Source organism: Gobio gobio, assembly GCF_949357685.1.
Source record: "Gobio gobio genome assembly, chromosome: 23".
In the NCBI taxonomy this organism is placed as follows: domain Eukaryota; kingdom Metazoa; phylum Chordata; class Actinopteri; order Cypriniformes; family Gobionidae; genus Gobio; species Gobio gobio.
In genome coordinates this window covers 44,850,628-44,870,627 of record NC_137119.1, presented here as the reverse complement: position 1 = coordinate 44,870,627, position 20,000 = coordinate 44,850,628, and the positions used below count along the sequence as shown (strand labels likewise).

The 20,000-nt window shown below is 40.1% G+C and overlaps 1 protein-coding gene across 8 annotated transcripts in view; it reads right to left on the bottom strand.

Moving 5' to 3' along the window:
* ptprma (protein tyrosine phosphatase receptor type Ma) overlaps positions 1 to 20,000 on the bottom strand; it is a 278,119-nt gene that overhangs the window by 111,595 nt on the left and 146,524 nt on the right. For all 8 annotated transcript variants that reach the window (XM_079806429.1, XM_079806428.1, XM_079806424.1 and 5 more), the window contains exons 8-11: positions 14,451 to 14,759; positions 11,319 to 11,428; positions 3,582 to 3,783; positions 3,390 to 3,492 (exon numbers count right to left, since the gene is read on the bottom strand). In XM_079806429.1, coding sequence (XP_079662555.1) covers positions 3,390 to 3,492; positions 3,582 to 3,783; positions 11,319 to 11,428; positions 14,451 to 14,759 — 724 coding nt within the window. The remainder of the gene's footprint in view (positions 1 to 3,389; positions 3,493 to 3,581; positions 3,784 to 11,318; positions 11,429 to 14,450; positions 14,760 to 20,000) is intronic.

The window sequence follows — 20,000 nt, the reverse complement described above, 5'->3', positions numbered from 1 at the left end:
TGTGATATCACGTTCTCGGGCGATAAACAGAATCCCCCCTTTCTCTGTAATTAACGAGACTCGTGTTTCATTAAGAGCTGCCAGTGGCGATTACGCTGACAGGACGACGCAGGAAGGGTTTTATCACCTGTCATCACCTGCGCTCAGGCCTGAGGCGGGTCAGTGGCGCTCCTAACACTGTCTCCTGTCACCTGTCTGTCTACCTCCATTAAAACGCCCTCAGACCAGAACTCAGCCTGAATGTTTTATCATAAAGACAAAAGTGCAAAAACACCGAGTGGTTTATTCATTCATGCCAAAGTGCAGCATCATTCCATCATTCTTTCATCAGTCCATCAGGTGTCCTGCGGAAATAAAGAAGAGCTCCTCCAAACCTCCTCCATGTGACTGACTAAATGACCGGACCGTTTGTGGTCATTCAGCGCTGGACACTTGATCAACCAGTTTCAACACACGAGTTTCAACGAGGACCCGCTAGAAATGTTACGTTCTGAGACGGTCAGGATGTGGAGTTCTTTAAAGGGTCGGGACGTTATTTGGCGGACCTTCAGGGAACATTCAGGACGTTCTGGGAATGTTTAGGGGACATTACTATGGGACGTTCCCTCTAGGTCTCTACACTACATTCCCATAACGTTTGCAGGACCTTTAGGGGAGCATCCTAGAATGTTATTTTTTGGTTCTATTTAGGTGTGTGTGTGTGTGTGTGTGTGAATCAGTGTACGCTGGGCTGCTTTAATGAGGGTCAGTAAACACAGTTTGCACAAAAGTTGCTTCTCAAAGATGGATCAATACCAACCCTTCCTGACGGCTTGAGTACATTCACAAAATATAATGTGCGGACCAAAATGGAACGTCCCCTAAAGTCATATCAGGAACGTTATTATATGACCAACAGAGGACCATGAGGGAACGTTCTGTTAGTGTCCCAAATGTCCTCTTTGTAACGTTGCTGTGTGACCATAGAATAACCTAAATGGAACGTTCCCCTACAGTCATATCAGGAACGTTGAACTGCAGCACTTTCATAAGCAAAAGAGGATGTTTGAGGAACGTCCCTAATGTTCTGTAAAGGTTTGGGATTTTCTTTCGTTTTAGGGAACGTTGCGCAAGATCGTGAGAACGTCCCCTCCTATATGAGGAATATTGTGACGTGTTGGTTCCCAGAAGAAAACTCAAGACTACAATGGAGGCGTTTCAGGAGTTCAGAAACATCACACACGAAACACAGATGGAGAACAGCTCTTTAAAAACATTACACAACACTTTTCCTCCCAGCTTGAGTGAACTCTTCTGAACTACTGCCTTTCTAAACTCAGTAAAAGTCTCAATCTCAATCCTCATCCTGCGTCCACTCCTAATGGAGGCTTTTAAAACCCGAGTTAAAGCAGAGGACGAACAATTCAGCTGAACGCTTTCTGTCCCATTAGATCGGCTGTCAGGTCTGAACACTGTGAGTGCAGGTCCGATTTCACATCTATATGTAACGTCTCATACGACTGGAGTGTTTCCAATAACACTCACATTTACATTTATTCATTCTGCAGAGGCTTTTATCCTCTCTCACAGGTTACATCACACGCCGACCCGCGACCACAGCGTTCTGCTGAATAATGAAGCACCGCAGACATTATCATCACAAGTGCGCAGAGAATCGCTCGCCGCTCTCAGACTGACGGCGCTTTATCTCTGTCTGTGAGCCGGCAGGAGAATTCAAACCCCTCGAGCTCAATCTATCACGGCCGATTCTGAGAGAGCGAGAGCGGATGCTGAGGTCTTCAGACACAGATCGCCTTTATCTACAAACGGCAAGAAGGGCCTGGCGTCCAGATCACACACATAAACAAAAACAACCAACTGTTCTTCACTTCTGACCACAGTCACTCAATCTCTGAAATCTGCTTTCATTATTAGGGGCCAAGCACCGAAATCTAAACCGTTAGATTTCTTCTTCTTCCGCCATTGGAGTCTATGGCAGCCCATAGAACCGTTTGCGGGAAAGTTATGAAATTTGGCACACAGATAGAAGACTGGCCCAACATTAACCACACCAATTTTGGAGTCTCTAAAACAATCCCTCTAGCGCCACCACCTGTCCAAAGTTTCACTCATGTTAGAAACAAAATTCTTTTCCCGCAATTTTGAATTTTCCGAAAAACCTACTTTTGCAAACTCCTCTTAGGCTGTAGCTCTGATTTACACAAAAAATGAACCAGATCATCTTCAGACCATGTTAACAAAAAGTGGAATTCAAGTTGATTCGTCAAATCGTTTTCGATTTTGCGTAGCGGTTGCAAAAATACACTCACAGGCTGTATCTCTGCAATGCTTTATCGTATTCAGACCAAACTTGGTACATGTCATCACAAGCATGACTTGAGGCGACATGAAGCGTTTCGGCACAGCGCCACCTACTGGTCCGGAGATACGAAAAATTGCTCTTTTTGCTTATAACTTTTGAACCGTTTGTCCAAAAATCATAAGTCTCATTAGATTCGTGACATCATGCCAAGTCGTCTGATATGCAATTTTACCATATCGGCCATTTTGTCTGTCGGCCATTTTGAATTATGTGCTAAAATGCTGTATTTTATGAACACATGAACGGATTGTTATGAAACTCTGTATGGGTCATCAGCTCGATGCCTTGAAGGAGCCTGAGAAGTTTCAAAACAGCACCACCTAGTGGAGATTTTTTTTTCTCAAATGCTTATAACTGGGTGTGGTTGATTTATTTTCATGGTAGTAACTTTTTTTGTCTCCTGAATCCTCGCCGAGTCCAATGATACCAGACTTGCCAGGTTTCGGCGTATGGTTTGTGCAGCGCTGTAATTTAGCACTTATAAAACATTAGCTGATATCTTCCAAACCGCTAGTCCGATCGAAACTAAATCAGCGTCAGAAGTTCGGAAACATAGGTCAATAGCAAAATGTTAATGCCCAAATATCAAAGTATTGATAGTAAGGGGGAGTAAAATCCAATCAAATTCAGGTGTCAGTCATTTATTACGTGTTTTTTCATATAAATGTCTATAACTCCAAAACAAAATGAGATATTTTCACCAAAATTGACACACACATGTGCTCACTCCGAGGACACATAAAAAATGGTAGGATTGTGCCTCTTGGTGGCATGAAACATGAAACATGAAATTCCCATAGACTTCAATGCATTTTTCAGCCTTTTTGCCTAAAATCATCTTGAAATGTGTTTAATTGCTCATTGTTGCAGTCAGTCTGACCCTCCCAGCCATGTTGGCATGTCTTATTGGCTTATTTGCGCTTGGCCCTGGAATTGCTGCTTGCAGCTATTTTTAAATATTATAATTGTTATATTATTTGTATGATTCTGATGTGTGATTATGAACAGGCGGGTGAAGTGGACGCACCTGACCGGCGCTCCTCGGCTCTGGGCCGGTTTCAGCAGGACGGTCACCGTGCTGTCCGTCTGATTCAGCGGCGTCTCCTGCTCGTATCCCGGCATACGCGGAGCTGTTTATGAGGGACACATGACATATGAGCAATAACACACACACACACACTGCAGTCGCAAATAACCCACAGGACATCAGGGCTCTTACGTGAGATCTTGGTGGTGAACTGCGTGATGACGGGCGGCCCGTATCCTTTGACGGTGCTGGCTCTGATGGTGAAGGAGTATGTGGACCCGGGATAGAGACCCATGAAGACGTGTGACGTCTCGTTGCTGGACTTCAGCACCTTCCCGCTCTGATTGGCCCGATTGAACTCGGGGTCGAAGGAGCTGACGGCCTTGTAGAAGACCTGAGGACACAAGCACAACACATTACAGTCAACAGATGGAGGGAAGCTCCGCCCACAGCCCGATCCCATTGGTCCACAGAATATTTACAGTCAACAGACGGAGGGAAGCTCCGCCCACAGCATGACCCCATTGGTCCACAGAATATTTACAGTCAACAGATGAAGGGAAGCTCCGCCCACAGCACGACCCCATTGGTCCACAGAATATTTACAGTCAACAGATGAAGGGAAGCTCCGCCCACAGCGCGACCCCATCCACAGAATATTTACACTCGACAGATGAAGGGAAGCTCCGCCCACAGCCGACCCCATTGGTCCACAGAATATTTACAGTCAACAAAGAACCAAATGAAGGAAGCTCCGCCCAAAGTGCAACCCCATTGGTCCACAGAATATTTACAGTCAACAGAGAGCCATACGAAGGGAAGCTCCACCCACAGAACAACCCCATTGGTCCACAGAATATTTACAGTCAACAGATGAAGGGAAGCTCCGCCCAATGCACGATCCCCATTGGTCCACAGAATATTTACAGTCAACAGATGAAGGGAAGCTCCGCCCACAGCATGACCCCATTGGTTCACAGAATATTTACAGTCAACAGATGAAGGGAAGCTCCGCCCACAGCACGACCCCATTGGTCCACAGAATATTTACAGTCAACAGATGAAGGGAAGCTCCGCCCACAGCGCGACCCCATCCACAGAATATTTACACTCAACAGATGAAGGGAAGCTCCGCCCACAGCTGACCCCATTGGTCCACAGAATATTTACAGTCAACAAAGAACCAAATGAAGGAAGCTCCGCCCAAAGAGCAACCCCATTGGTCCACAGAATATTTACAGTCAACAGATGAAGGGAAGCTCCGCCCAATGCACGATCCCCATTGGTCCACAGAATATTTACAGTCCACAGATGAAGGGAAGCTCCGCCCACAGCGCGACCCCATTGGTCCACAGAATATTTACAGTCAACAGAGAGCCATGTGAAAGGAAGCTCCGCCCACAGCGCAAGCCCATTGGTCCACAAAATATTTACAGTCAACAGAGCCATTTGAAGGGAAGCTCCGCCCACATCAAATATAATGTTAAAATCTCAGGGTAAATATGTTCTAAGTCGTTTGGTAAAGACATCCCGTGTTCGTCTGAAGCGTCAGAACAACAGCAGAGCCCGAGCCGCTCTAACTCAGGAAGAGTCTCTGCATGTAATCCTTCATTCTGATTAGATGAGAGCAGACGCCGATCTTCTCTTTTGTTCTCCTTCACTCTCCTCCGGTCTCTGCGGTCGAGCAGGAGGCGAGCCGCCCGCGCTTCTAATACAACTTAATGAAAAGTAGCTGAGCGGCTCCATTTGAATAAATCATTCAGTTGCTAATGGGCGGCCCGGCTAATCCCACTCCATTCTGATTCCAATTGAGGGCCACAAAGGGAGCGGCGACTGGTGTGATCAGGTGTGAAATACCAAGTGGCTCTTTCTATTAGTCTAAGACAGGTAGATGGAGAAACATCCCAGAATATTAAACAGAGGGAATATTCCTGATAAACAACACTTGATGAATTATGCATGCACAGAAATTAAACGCGGATCCGGACGAGCAGAAATTCACTTTAACTCATTGTGTAAAGTGTAATGCATCAGCCAATGCAAGAGCTGCTCCTGTAAACGCCCAGAATTCACAAACACATCTACCATTGGCCGGCCAAACAGATAGCCCCACCCCAAACGCTATTGGTTGAGCCCATGGAAAATCAGCATAAAAAATATAAACATAAAACGCTGCTCAGCCAATCACGACCAGAGGCGGGCATTAACTACAGTGAGTGAGGGCGGGGCTAAGAGACGCTGTTCAGCCAATCACGACCAGAGGCGGGCATTAACTACTGTGAGTGAGGGCGGGGCTAAGAGACGCTGTTCAGCCAATCACGACCAGAGGCGGGCATTAACTACAGTGAGTGAGGGCGGGGCTAAGAGACGCTGTTCAGCCAATCACGACCAGAGGCGGGCATTATGCAAATGAGCAACATTGTTACAGACGACTCAGTTCAGAATTGAATCTGATCTTTGAAACCATGCAGAGCTTTGACACACACACACACACACACACACACACACACTCACACACACTCACACACACACACACACACACACACACACACACACACACACACACACACACACACACACACACACACTCACACACACTCACACACACACACACACACACACACACACACACACACACACACACACACACACACACACACACACACACACACACACACACACACACACACACACACACACACTCACACACACACTCACACACACATGTTTGTTTTTGTGAAATGTGAGGACATTCCATAGGCGTAATGGTTTTTATACCGTACAAACCGTATTTTCTATCCCCTTACACTGCCCCTGCCCCTAAACCTACCCATCACACACACACACACACACACACACACACACACACACACACACACACACACTGCCCCTGCCCCTAAACCTACCCATCACACACACACACACACACACACACTGCCCCTGCCCCTAAACCTACCCATCACACACACACACACACACACACACACACACACACACACTGCCCCTAAACCTAGCCCTCACAGGAGACTGTGCAGTTCACTTTCTGTGAAAAAAAACTTGTTCTGTATGATTTATAAGCATTTTGAAAAGTGAGGACATGGGGAACTTCCTCATATTTCACCCTCTTTTTGTAATACCTATGTCATTATACACATTTGTGTCCTGATATTTCACAAAAACATGCCCACACACACACACTCACACACACACACTCACACACTCACACACACACACACACACACACACACACACACACACACACACACACACACACACACACACACACACACACACACACACACACACACTCACACACACTGCATGAAAGGGAACATCTGAACAGAGTAAATGTGTGCAGTTGATAAAGGTTATGGAGGTCTGACCCCAGAACAGTGATCGCAGACGTGCTCCATCATTACTGTGATTCGGAGCACAGCTCTTCTCCCAGAATGCTCCACAAATTACAAGAAACACCAGCTCTGGATTGTGTGACAGAACACACACCTTCATCCCTGCAGCCGGAGATGTCATGGGGCGACACACACGTGAGCCTGCAGACTGTAATGAGGCAGAGCTTTTGTTTGGTCTCTTCTCAGATCTCAGGCCTGACACTTCCTCAAAGCCGAGCGGCTGACAGACTGTCATTTCACAAACCGATGTGACGGCTTAATTGCTCGAGTTTCCACAAATGAAGTTCTGCAACAATGACTCTTTTGAGCGGCGCATTGTTCCGAGTCTCCCGCCGCAGAATGAGTCACGCGCTTCTGAAATCATCACAAACCCGCGCGCACAATGAGCCGCCGTATGAACAGACAAAACACACACACACACACACACCGACCGAGGGTCGAGCATGCCATCTGACAGACCAATCATCAGCGTTTCTGAATAAATGAGGAGAAATTAGGTTTTACTTTTTGGAGCATTAAGATGTTTTGTATTGTGAAATTATTTACAAGTCATTTTTTTTACATTACAGCAATAATTTGGGGGTAAAATTTGAATTGTTCTTTTTTTATGCAAAACATACACCGATCAGGCATAACATTATGACCACCTTCCTAATATTGTGTTGTTATTACTACAGTGTAAGCCCAAATAAGTTGGCAAAACTTAAAAATGAGTTGTAATTATATATATATATATATATATATATATATATATATACAACCCCAAATCAGAAAAAGTTGGGACAGTATGGAAAACACACCAAAAAAAAGAAGTGATTTCAAAATTTACTTTGACTTGTATTTCATTGCAGACAATATGAACACAAAATATTTCATGTTTTGTCTGGTCAACTTCATGTCATTTGTAAATATGCATCCTTTCCTGTCATTCAGACCTGCAACACATTTAAAAAAAAGTTGGGACAGGAGCAATTTAGGGCTAGTAATGAGGTAAAATGGTTAAATAATGATGTGATTTGAAACAGGTGATGTCAACAGGTGATTGTAATTATGATTTGGTACAAAAGCAGCATCCAAGAAAGGTCTAATCCTTTAGGAGCAAAGATGGGCCGAGGATCGCCAGTTTGCCAACAAATACGTGAGAAAATTATTGAAATATTTAAAAACAATGTTCCTCAAAGAAAGATAGGAAGAGATTTGGATATTTCACATTCAACAGTGCATAACATAATTAAAAGATTCAAGGAATCTGGAGGAATTTCAGTGCGTAAAGGACAAGGGCGCAAGCCTAAGCTGAACAACCGTGATCTCCGATCCCTCAGGCGGCACTGCATCAAGAATCGTCATCATCTAGAAGCCATATCACCACATGGGCTCAGGACTACTTTGGCAAACCTTTGTCAAGTACCACAATACGTAGTTACATCCACAAATGCCAGTTCAAACTGTACTGTGCCAAAAGGAAGCCCTATGTTAACAGTGTCCAGAAGCGCCGTCGACTTCTCTGGGCTCGAGGCGTCTGGGATGGACCATCACACAGTGGAAACGTGTACTGTGCTCAGATGAAGCAGTATTTGAGGTATTTTTTGGGAGGAATGGACGCCGTGTGCTCCGGACCAAAGAAGAAAAGGATCATCCAGACTGTTACCAGCAACAAGTCCAAAAGCCAGGGTCTGTCATGGTATGGGGTTGTGTCAGTGCCCTTGGCAAAGGTAACTTGCACTTCTGTGAAGGCTCCATTAATGCTGAAAAGTACATAGAGATTTTGGAGCATAATATGCTGCCTTCAAGAAGACATCTTTTCCAGGGACGTCCATGCATATTTCAACAAGACAATGCAAAAGCACATTCTGCACACATTCTGCAGTCCTGGCTGTGGAGGAAGAGGGTTCGGGTACTTGACTGGCCTGCCTCAGTCCCGACCTGTCTCCAATAGAGAATGTGTGGAAGAGCCCGAACTGTTGCCCACCTTAAGACTTGTTTGCAGGAAGAATGGGACAAAATTACACCTGAAACACTTCATCACTTGGTGTCTTCAGTCCCTAAACGTCTTTTAAGTGTTGTGAAAAGGAATGGCAACATTACAAAGTGGTAAATGCTTTACTGTCCCAACTTTTTTTGAAATGTGTTGCAGGTCTGAATGACAGGAAATGATGCATATTTACAAATGACATGAAGTTGACCAGACAAAACATGAAATATTTTGTGTTCATATTGTCTGCAATGAAATACAAGTCAAAGTAAATTTAGAAATCACTTCTATTTATATTTATTTGCGTTTTCCATACTGTCCCAACTTTTTCTGATTTGGGGTTGTATATATATATATATATATATATATATATATATATATATATTAGGGGTGTAACGATTCATCTACTACATCGATGTATCGATTTATTTTCCTATGATCTAACTACATCGATCTGTGCTCGGCAAGTTGGCCTTCCGGACGACATATATCGATCTAACATCGTTTTAAAAGGTAATCAATCGATTGTATCGATCATAGGAAATAACGCATTGGATTTAAGCACGTCAGACTTTATATGGATGTTTTTTCTTAGCACTTTTAATGATAAAGGCGTTAAACGTTACTCGATTCAGTCTGCCTATCTGTGACATCATCGCAACGCACCAGCAGCAGCGCTCATTGAAATGAATGGGATCGTGTCGCTTTGTCGCTGCGTGTTGCTGGCGGTGTGAACGGGGCTTGAGAAAACAAAACATAGCATGGCGGATGGCAGAGGAGAAGCCAACGAGCGAGAAATTATCAAGCCACCAGGAGAAAGCGCTACCTGTACTTTCAACCCCTGCTTGTTACCTGTGCATTCCTGGCACCAGTGTTCCAGCAGAGCGAGTTTTTAGTACTGCTGGCGACATAGTGAACGCACAGAGAAGTGTTCTGAGGTCAGATCATGGTGATATTTTTGAAAAAGAAATCTGTAGAGTCATTGAAGAGTAGTTGGTTACATTTTATCTTTTGTTAAATATTGTTTGTTTATTAAACTGAGAGTAGTAGCAGGCCAGTTTATTCAATCTGAAGAAATGTTGGTTGCACTTTATTTTTGATATTAATATTGTATTTGTATTATTTTAATGTTGAAAAACAACAGCAAAAGTAGCAGGTAAACTTACTATTAATTAAACCTGAAGAGAAGTTAGTTGCTCTTTATTTTTTATATTAATATTGTAATATTTTTATGTTGGAAAACAAAAGCAGAAGTAGCAGGTTAACCTACTGTTGAAATGTTGGTTGCACTTACTGTGCTTTTATTGAATATGTATTGAATATTGAAAATGAGAGCAGAAAAGGTTATCTTCCTGTTAATTCAACCTAAACTGTTGGTTGCACTTTATTCAAATAAAATTTTAATGCATTTGCCATTAATTGTTGTTTACTTGTTTGTTTATATCCATAATTAATTGATATACCGGATTCCCTTACAAGAAACAACAGGAATCTAGGAAATTTCACCTGCACTGACCAGTATCCAGATATTTATTTCAGTCACACAATTTTTGGCTAAAAAGTTACTGAATCGATTTCAAGTCACTGAATCGTTTCGGATCGTATCGTTCTAAATTAACCAATATCGTCCTTGAATCGTATCGACAACCTCAAATCGTGATACGAATCGTATCGTTGTTAAAACGAATCGTTACACCCCTAATATATATATATATATATATATATATATATATATATATATATATATATATATATATATATATATATATATATATATATATATATATATATATATAATACAGTGTAATAATATATTTATGCACTGAGTAATATTAATCAACTACATGTACTTACTATAGAGTTATGGTAGGATTTGCTTTAGTGTTAGTTGCATGTAATTATGCATAATTTACTGTTATTACAACAGTGCAAACCCAAATAAGTTGGCAAAACAAAAAAAAATTTGTTGCAACATAACAGAAACTCTTCTAAACACATTAAACACGACTAAATCTCCACCCTAACGCTAATCCTGCACTAAAAGCATTATATAACGCCTCATTTTAGTGTTTACTGTCCCTTTGAGTGTTGTGGCAAAGCATGCTGGGAAATGAAATCGAAATCCCAGCCCAGTTTCAGTTAAATTTAAGTTCGTCTAAATTAAAAGAAACAAGTTCATAAAACTCAAAACAATGAAACAGTTCAGAGACTGAAAATGTGTGAGTTTAGAGAACTCAAGAGAAAGAGAAAGTTCTGAATACTCATGAAAGTTCATTTGATTCATTTGAGTCGGCTCTACTCTATAATTTTGAGTGTTAGGGTTTATGTGTAAAACACTGTAAAATAAAGTGTTATCCTGTATTTTATGGGTTTAAATAAAAGTTTTTGCTATAAGAGACGATAAAAACTGATCAGATGTTGTTCTCCCATGATTTGTAAGCTTTCATGAGCAGGTTTTGAGGAAACATGTTTCCTCTGATGTGCTTCTTCTGTTGGTTATTCCAGAGCTGGGCTGAGATCTCTGAGGAGTGTGAAGGAGATCCTCACCTCGTACTGTTTGATTCTGCCGTACGTCTGGAGCGGTTCTCTCCATCGGAGGGCGATCTTCTCCTCGTACGTGCTTCCCTGGATGGACTCCAGCGGGACGGCGCTGGGCACTGGAGATCAACACAACACGGGCGGAGTTCAGATCAATATTCTCTTGTGTTCAAAACCCAACACCGACTTTACGTTCAAAGGCATTCTTCATCTATTGAGTCAAAGGGAATATGGGAGTGCTCCAGCAACCAAAGGCCTGACCCTTGACCTCTAAACATCTCCAGCGGTCAGACTCACATCAGCCTCGACGGCCTCAGAGTAAAAATCACACACACTTAACGCCGACAAATGCAAATGTGCAACACATCCTGAGGAACACGGTGTGTGTTCAATGGCTTAAAAACTAAAGTTGAATCACGTCTGAGGCTGCGGCCGAATCATAAAAAATATCATTTATTTAAATAAAGTTTTATAAACGTTGTCAGTGTTTATCATGTGAACTTTTAATATCTAAGTTAGACATGATTTTTGATTACTAAAATGTGATTTAACCATCAAAATGGAATGAAAACAAACAAAAAATGGAATTTGGTAAAAATCAAATTCATAAGGTAAAAAAAATACAGTAAAAAATACAAAAATGTAATTAATGATTACAGTGTTAATGTTTTATTAATCATAAATCCAGACAAAACAGACGGCACAATTTCTAAAAAAAGAAAACATTAGTATTACAGTAAAATTCATCATCCGTTCGTGAAGCTGATTTAAATTGACATGATTTTGGATTATTAAAATTTAAGCAAACTATTGAAAAGATTAATATCCAGGAGGATTAAAACAGAAAACATGGAAATTGGGAAAACTAAAAACAAATTACATTTTTTTGTTAAAATTTTAATAAATTGTTTTTAAATTTTTAAGTTTGCTAATAAATTAGACATGCCAATTACTAAAATTCAATTTAATCATTAAAATAAAATTAAGAAAAAAAGGAATTTGGGAAAAATTAAACCATTCATAGGATTTTTTTAAATTACAGTAAAAATATAAAAATTTAATGATTAATGTATAATGAATTCAACTGATTAGACATGTTTGTTTTATCATTAACATAATTAAATTAACTATTAAAAAAATCAAGAGAATCTTAAACAGAAAACATGAATTTGGGGAAAAAAATAAAACAGATTTCATAGGGCCATAACATATTAAATATAATATATAATAAATAATTGTTAAATTGTATGTTTCATGATTTCATTTAATTAACAAAAGTGTTTGTGATTACTAAAATTTGATTTAACAAAAAATGAAAAAAAAATAAAAATAAAACCATTCATAAGGAAAAAAATTACAGTAAAAATATAAAATTTTAAATAAATAATTACGGTGTTAATGTTTTATGAATCATAAATCCAGACAAAACACAATTTCTGAAAAATTTAATTTTACAGTAAAAATTCATCATTCATTCATTCAGCTGATTTAAATTGACATGATTTTGGATTATTAAAATTTAAGCAAACTATTGAAAAGATTAATAGCCAGGAGAATTGAGAAAACATGGAAATTGGGAAAACATATTTATTTTAAAATATTGTTATTAAATTGTTTACGTTTTCAATAAATTAGACATGATTTTTGATTACTAAAATTCAACCATTAAAGGGGCTATATGCGTTTTTCTGAAATTTAAACTCGCGACTGACACCTGTGGCCAAAAAACAGAACTGCTCTCATTTTCTGCTCGCTCTCGCAGCGGTGGTGACGTCACATCCGCAGACAGCGCGGGAAAAGACGACCCGCCAGAAAATAGGAAAAATAGGATACAGGCTTATAGGTGCACCCACTGTGAGCGGACAAGGTGTCAGTATGCTCATCAGGAGATGTTTGAGTCATAAATGGTAAAATAAAAAGGCTATTGTTACGTTTATTTTGGGGAAAAAGTTGCATATAGCCCCTTTAAAATGGAATGAAGATGAAGAAAGGAAGCAAAAAGGCATTTGGGAATAAGATTTTTTTAAATTACAGTAAAAAATATACAAATTTAATAATTAATGGATAATGAATTCAACTGATTAGACATCATTTTTTATTATTAACATTATTAAATTAACTATTTAAAAAAATCCAGAAAAATCAAAACAGAAAACATGGAATTCGGGGAAAAAATAAAAGAGATTTCATAGGGCCCTGAACTGTTATTATATAATAAATAATAAATAGTTATTATATTGTATACGTTTCATGATTTCAAATAAGTAGACACGTTTTTTTGATTTACTAAAATTGTATTTAATTATTAAGAAGGTAAAATCAAAACATTCATAAGGTAAACAATTACAGTAAAAATATAAAAAAAATTAATAAACAATGAAGGTGTTAAGGTTTTATGAAATCAATTAATTAGACATGATTTTTGATTATTAAAATTTAAGTTAACTATTAAAAAATACAGAATTTTTTATTTCATAGGGCCCTAAAATATTAAACATAATTTATGATAAATAGTTGCTATATTGTATATATTTCATGATTTCAATTAATTAGACAAGTGTTTTCGATTACTAAAATTGAATTTAACAAAAAAAAATATTAAATCAAACCATTCATAAGGGAAAACAATTACAGTAAAAATATTTAAAAATGTAATAAATAATTAAGGTGTTAATGGTTTATGAAATCAATTAATTAGACATGATTTTTGATTATTAAAATTTAAGTGAACTATTAAAAAACAGAGAAAATTTTAAACTGAAAACAAAATTTGGAGATATTTCATGGTGTCAATTAATTAGACAAGTGTTTTCGATTACTAAAATTGAATTTAACAAAAAAATAAATAAAATCAAACCATTCAAAAGGGAAAAATATATACAATTTTAATAAATAATGAAGGTGTTAATGCTTTATGAATTAAATTGGTTAGACATGATTTTTGATCAATAAAATTTAAGTTAACTTAAAAAAAATAGAACATAATTTGGGGAAAAGTAAAATTTTTTATAGGGCCTTAAAATATAAATTATAATAAATTATTGTTAAGTTTCATGAAGGTTTTTTCGATTACTAAACTGTTATTTACCCGTTAAACGTTATACCTAACTGGTGTGTGTGAATATGAAGGGTTAGACTGACCGTCCTCATCGGTGAGCACCTGCAGCTCCTCGCTCTCCTTCTCGCCCTCACGGTTGTGCAGCATCAGGCGGACGCTGACGTTGGTGTATGGCGGGAGACTGCGGATGGTGTGCTGCGGCGACACACTCAGGATATCGTAGCACAGCTCCTCCCGCGCCTCCTCCTTCCCGCTGGCCGTGTAGCGGTACTGCACCGTCAGATTGTAGCTGTGGCAGCGCGTCACGTTGTACCCGAACGGCTCCCAGCGGATCGTGAACTGCCTGGACTTGATGTCCACCACCTGGAGTCTCCGAGGGCCGTGCATGGGATCTGAAACAGGGAATATTCCTCCAGTGTAAATCAGCTGTTCTCTATGGGAATATACAGTAAAGTGGCATTCATTCCTGTGATCAAAGCTGAATTCACACCGATCAGGCATAAAATAATGACCATTTGAATAACAGTGATGATCTCTTCTTATTGTGACGGCTAGACGACTGGGTCAGAGCATCTCCAAAACTGCAGCTCTTCTGGGGTGTTCCCGGTTGAAAGATGGATACAGAAATCCACTACCACGTCAATATAATTGTACACTCACCTAAAGGATTATTAGGAACACACACTAATACTGTGTTTGACCCCCTTTCGCCTTCAGAACTGCCTTCATTCTACATGGCATTGACTCAACAAGGTGCTGAAAGCATTCTTTAGAAATGTTGGCCCACATTGATAGGAGAGCATCTTGCAGTTGATGGAGATTTGTGGGATGCACATCCAGGGCACGAAGCTCCCGTTCCACCACATCCCAAAGATGCTCTATTGGGTTGAGATCTGGAGACTGTGGGGCCATTTTAGTCCAGTGAACTCATTGTCATGTTCAAGAAACCAGTTTGAAATGATTGGAGCTTTGTGACGGTGCATTATCCTGCTGGAAGTAGCCATCAGAGGATGGGGACATGGTGCTCATAAAGGGATGGACATGGACAGAAACAATGCTCAGGTAGGCCGTGGCATTTAAACCATGCCCAATTGGCACTAAGGGGCCTAAAGTGTGCCAAGAAAACATCCCCCACACCATTACACCACCACCACCAGCCTGCACAGTGGTAACAAGGCATGATGGATCCATGACTTATCAGACCAGGCAACATTTTTCCAGTCTTCAACTGTCCAATTTTGGTGAGCTGGTGCAAATTGTCGCCTCTTTTTCCTATTTGTAGTGGAGATGAGTGGTACCCGGTGGGGTCTTCTGCTGTTGTAGCCCATCCGCCTCAAGGTTGTGTGTGTTGTGGCTTCACAAATGCTTTGCTGCAGACCTCGGTTGTAACGAGTGGTTATTTCAGTCAAAGTTGCTCTTCTATCAGCTTGAATCAGTCGGCCCATGACCTCTGACCTCTAGCATCAACAAGGCATTTTCTCCCACAGGACTGCCGCATACTGGATGCTTTTCCCTTTTCACTCCATTCTTTGTAAACCCTAGAAATGGTTGTGTGTGAAAATCCCAGTAACTGAGCAGATTGTGAAATACTCAGACCGGCCCGTCTGGCACCAACACCCATGCCACGCTCAAAATTGCTTAAATCTCCTTTCTTTCCCATTCCGACATTCAGTGTGGAGTTCAGGAGATTGTCTTGACCAGGACCACACCCATAAATGCATTGAAGCAACTGCCATGTGATTGGTTGATTAGATAATTGCATTAATGAGAAATTGAACAGGTGTTCCTAATAATCATTTAGGTGAGTGTATATATCCTAAATAAATGTATAATCAAAGCCTCAATCAATATTCATCCTCCTATATAATTATTATGATTTTATTGATTATTTTCAGTTATGATTTTGCTTAAATCAAGAGACCAATGATGGTTTCTTCATTTATATTTTCTAAAGTTTGTATTTGGTCTCTGAGTGGTGACTGATCTGGTGTTGTGTGATGAACACGTGATTTCAAAACTTGTCGTCGTGTGTTTGGATTTTGGAGGCATCACACACCTCCAACTCGACAGGAATGCTCATTTAGCGCGCCTTCCAGAGATTAAATATGGATTTGTCTTTATTTTATTTTATTTCATTTTATATTTCCTTTTACTGAAACCCTAAAGAATCAAGATGAATATGGTCTGTGCTATTGTCTGTATCTCTCACTGAGAGGAAAGCACATGTTATCAGTATGTTTTGGAAAACTTTCTCTGGTTTGGACCAGATCTCACCAACTCCAACCTTGGAAAGACTTACAGTATTCGGTGTTACAGATCCAGTATTGGAGATGGGCTTTTCTGCAGACGATGCCAGACCTGAAGACGCCTTTCTGTGACCTCCTGGGTCATTGTGATCTAAATCTAGTGATGGGGCGACAACTAGTCTACCTAGTTTAGTGATATGCTCTGCTATCTATCCTTGTGTGGAAATGTACCGTGACTCTGCATATTCTCTGTCAATCAGAATCATTCCACATGGCAATAATGACGTGGTTAGACCTTGAAAACAGTATAACTGTTCAGAAATTGTATGTATGATAGGCAGAGGTGGGGAGACTGTTAGAGGGAGCGCGGCCTACAAACTCCTTATGAGACTTGAAGCTGGCTTCTGCAAACTATTCTTCTGTACATTTTTCTTTAATTAATCTAACTCCTGACTCTTGGTCTTCATTTTTCACTACTGGTCCTGGGTCAAAAACTGTTACCCCAACATGGTCTGCAGTGGTCAGTCTCTATCAAAAGTGCTCCAAGGAAGGACCAGTGGAGAACCGGCCACAGGGTCATGGGCGGCCAAGGCTCATTGATTACCCAGTCGTCTAGCCGTCACAATCTGGCCCTTGTCAAACTCGCTCAAATCCTTACTCTTGCCCATTTTTCCTGCTCCTAACACATCAACTCTGAGGACAAAATGTTCACTTGCTGCCTAATATATCAGATCATCAGTGTTATTCACTGGTCATAATGTTATGCCTTATTGGTGTATATGACCCATTCATATTTCTGTGAGATTTACGCATTGGTAACACAATCGAGCACTTGTCCAGACACACGTCGGTGTTTGTAACGAGTGCAGATGTGGAGCCTTCCCTCAGGAGCAGCGGCTCTGGTAATGGGATCAATTTCCATTCCGGGCTCAATTTGAGCAGCATTTCTGTGGGATTTGTCTCTCCAGCTCTCTCCCATTACAGCGGCGATCCGCAGCGCTGGAACAGGCAATCTGATGTTCCTGATGAGGATCTGAGGAGCTTAACCTGCTCCTCTCCTCTTCACCATTGATTTACACAGACGTGAGCGAGCAACGGCACACACACCTGCTCACGGCGTGCTTTACTCTGTGTGTGTGTGACGATTAAAACAGTGTTTCATCAGCGGCTGGAGAGTTGGCTAGTCACTAAAACAGGCCGTACAGTTATTCTAACAAGACAAAGACAGTGTGTGAGATGAGCGGAGACGCGTTTTCCCAGATTCCTCTTTAACAAGCCTGAGATCAGATGATGATGGGATATCACGCCGCTCCGTCTGCGCGGTTAGATGATGATTCCATTAAAAGCAGCTTGAGTTTTTGTACACAATGTGCCGAGCGCTCGTCTTCATTCTCGGAGCTGTAATGGAATCGGATGCGAGCGCTGCGGATGCTTTTTCTCAGTCGTTCTGTGTGAAAGTGAGCAATTTCATCCAAACAATGGCAGTGAGAGCGTCTGAGCGCCGCATCCTTGAGCTCACGGCGTTTCCATCTCAGGCCGAACACGACACGCAATTCTTGTTTATCTATGAGGATTGTGGGATATATCTATACTTCAGTGTAGATCAGCTGTTCTCTGTGTGAATATACAGTAAAGTGTGTGATTATCATCATTACTCCAGTCTTCAGTGTCACATGACCCTTCACTGATCTGATGCTCAACACACACTTATGATTATTATTAACAGTGTGATACATTTTGTTTCTCAGGATTCTTTGATGAATAGAAAGTTAGAAAGCTAATTCTAAAGCGAAAGTAAAATGCACACGGCTGCTCTGACATTCATTCACGGTGTGTGTTCAGTTCATGTCTATTGAAGCTTAACTTCCATAGGAATTCACTGAGAACAGTCGCTCCGTTATGAAGCCTGAGCGGCCGTGTGCATTTTACTTTCGCTTTAGAATTAGCGATTTAAAAGCCCCCGGTGATACCGGTGTTGTCACGCGTCGATTAACCGGTGGGAAAATCTCCTCACCGCCACATTCCTAAATCACATCCATGCATGCATGGTGAAAAATGTGTTATATTTATTTATAATATAAATTATATAAACGTATATACACACTGTAAACCCGTATAAATTGGCAAAACTAAAACAAATTGAGGTAATCCGGGGTTTTTTTAAGTTAAGAAATGTAACGTTTAAGTTGACAGAACTTAACTTGAAAGATTTGAGTAAGCTAATTCATACATTTAACATCTCAACGTCAATATTTTTAGTATTTGAAACTTGGCTATATTTAACTAGCTAATTCAATCAATGCCACCTACTAATTTAATAGCACTTGCTGAACGAGTAAGACAATACAACACCTGTATATATCCCTATAATATTACACCTGGCACTCTTTTTTTGATCGCCTTTTTTTCGTATCATATATTTTAGTAATTATCATAACTGAGGTATCATTCGAAAGTTTACGAACTCAAAATTCATCCTGTGAAAACCGTTTTGAAATTGGATGTTGCGTTACCATGGAAACGGTACTTTAAATTCTTCTAGCGGGCTCCTCCCCCTAGTGGGCGGCGTCATGTTTCATATTACAACAATTATTTTAACTACTTTATAATAAAACTCTTTTCTGATCTTGACAAGACACATATCGTCGGAAAGGTCTGAGTCTCAAGGGTCCATATTTGGTGACAGTTTTGTGATGGAAGTGACATTTGGACAGAAATTTGCAGGAAAATGCATCAAAAACACCCGGTGGCTATTTTTGGTACAGCGCCTAAACAACATTACATTTTTGTGATATCAACTTCAAATTTGGAACACAACTTGGTTAGACATATGGCTTTGATTTGATAGTAATTTTAGATTAAAACAAATTATATAAAATAAAAAATATTTAGTAGAGTATTTTTTATTTGCAGTAAATTTAGACTTTTTCATACTTTCATATTTTGAATTGCTTTCACTTCAGCAATGATCTGCAGAGTGTCTATATTAGGTCTATATTCCAAAGCATTCCTGAATTACAGCCCTTTAAGTTTGGATAGTGCATTTTCATGTGTATTCTCAGAAAGGGGTTAAGGGGTTGCTTAAAATTATATATTTTTTTATTTTAAAAACCTTATTTGTCATTGACCCACATATATAGCAAAGATGCTTTAAATAGATCAAAAGTGACATTTATAATGTCACAAAAGATTCAATTTCTAATAAATGCTGTTGTTTTGAATCCTGAGAAATAAAATGCATCCCAGTTTACACAAAAACATATATATATCTGTACTTTTTGCGTGTCAGGTGAAAGATCATCTAGTCGTCAGTCCCTCTACAGTGAGGGATAGCGCGGCCGTTCCTCAGGTCTCTGGTCTGAGCGCTGAAATGCCTTTCACTCCCAC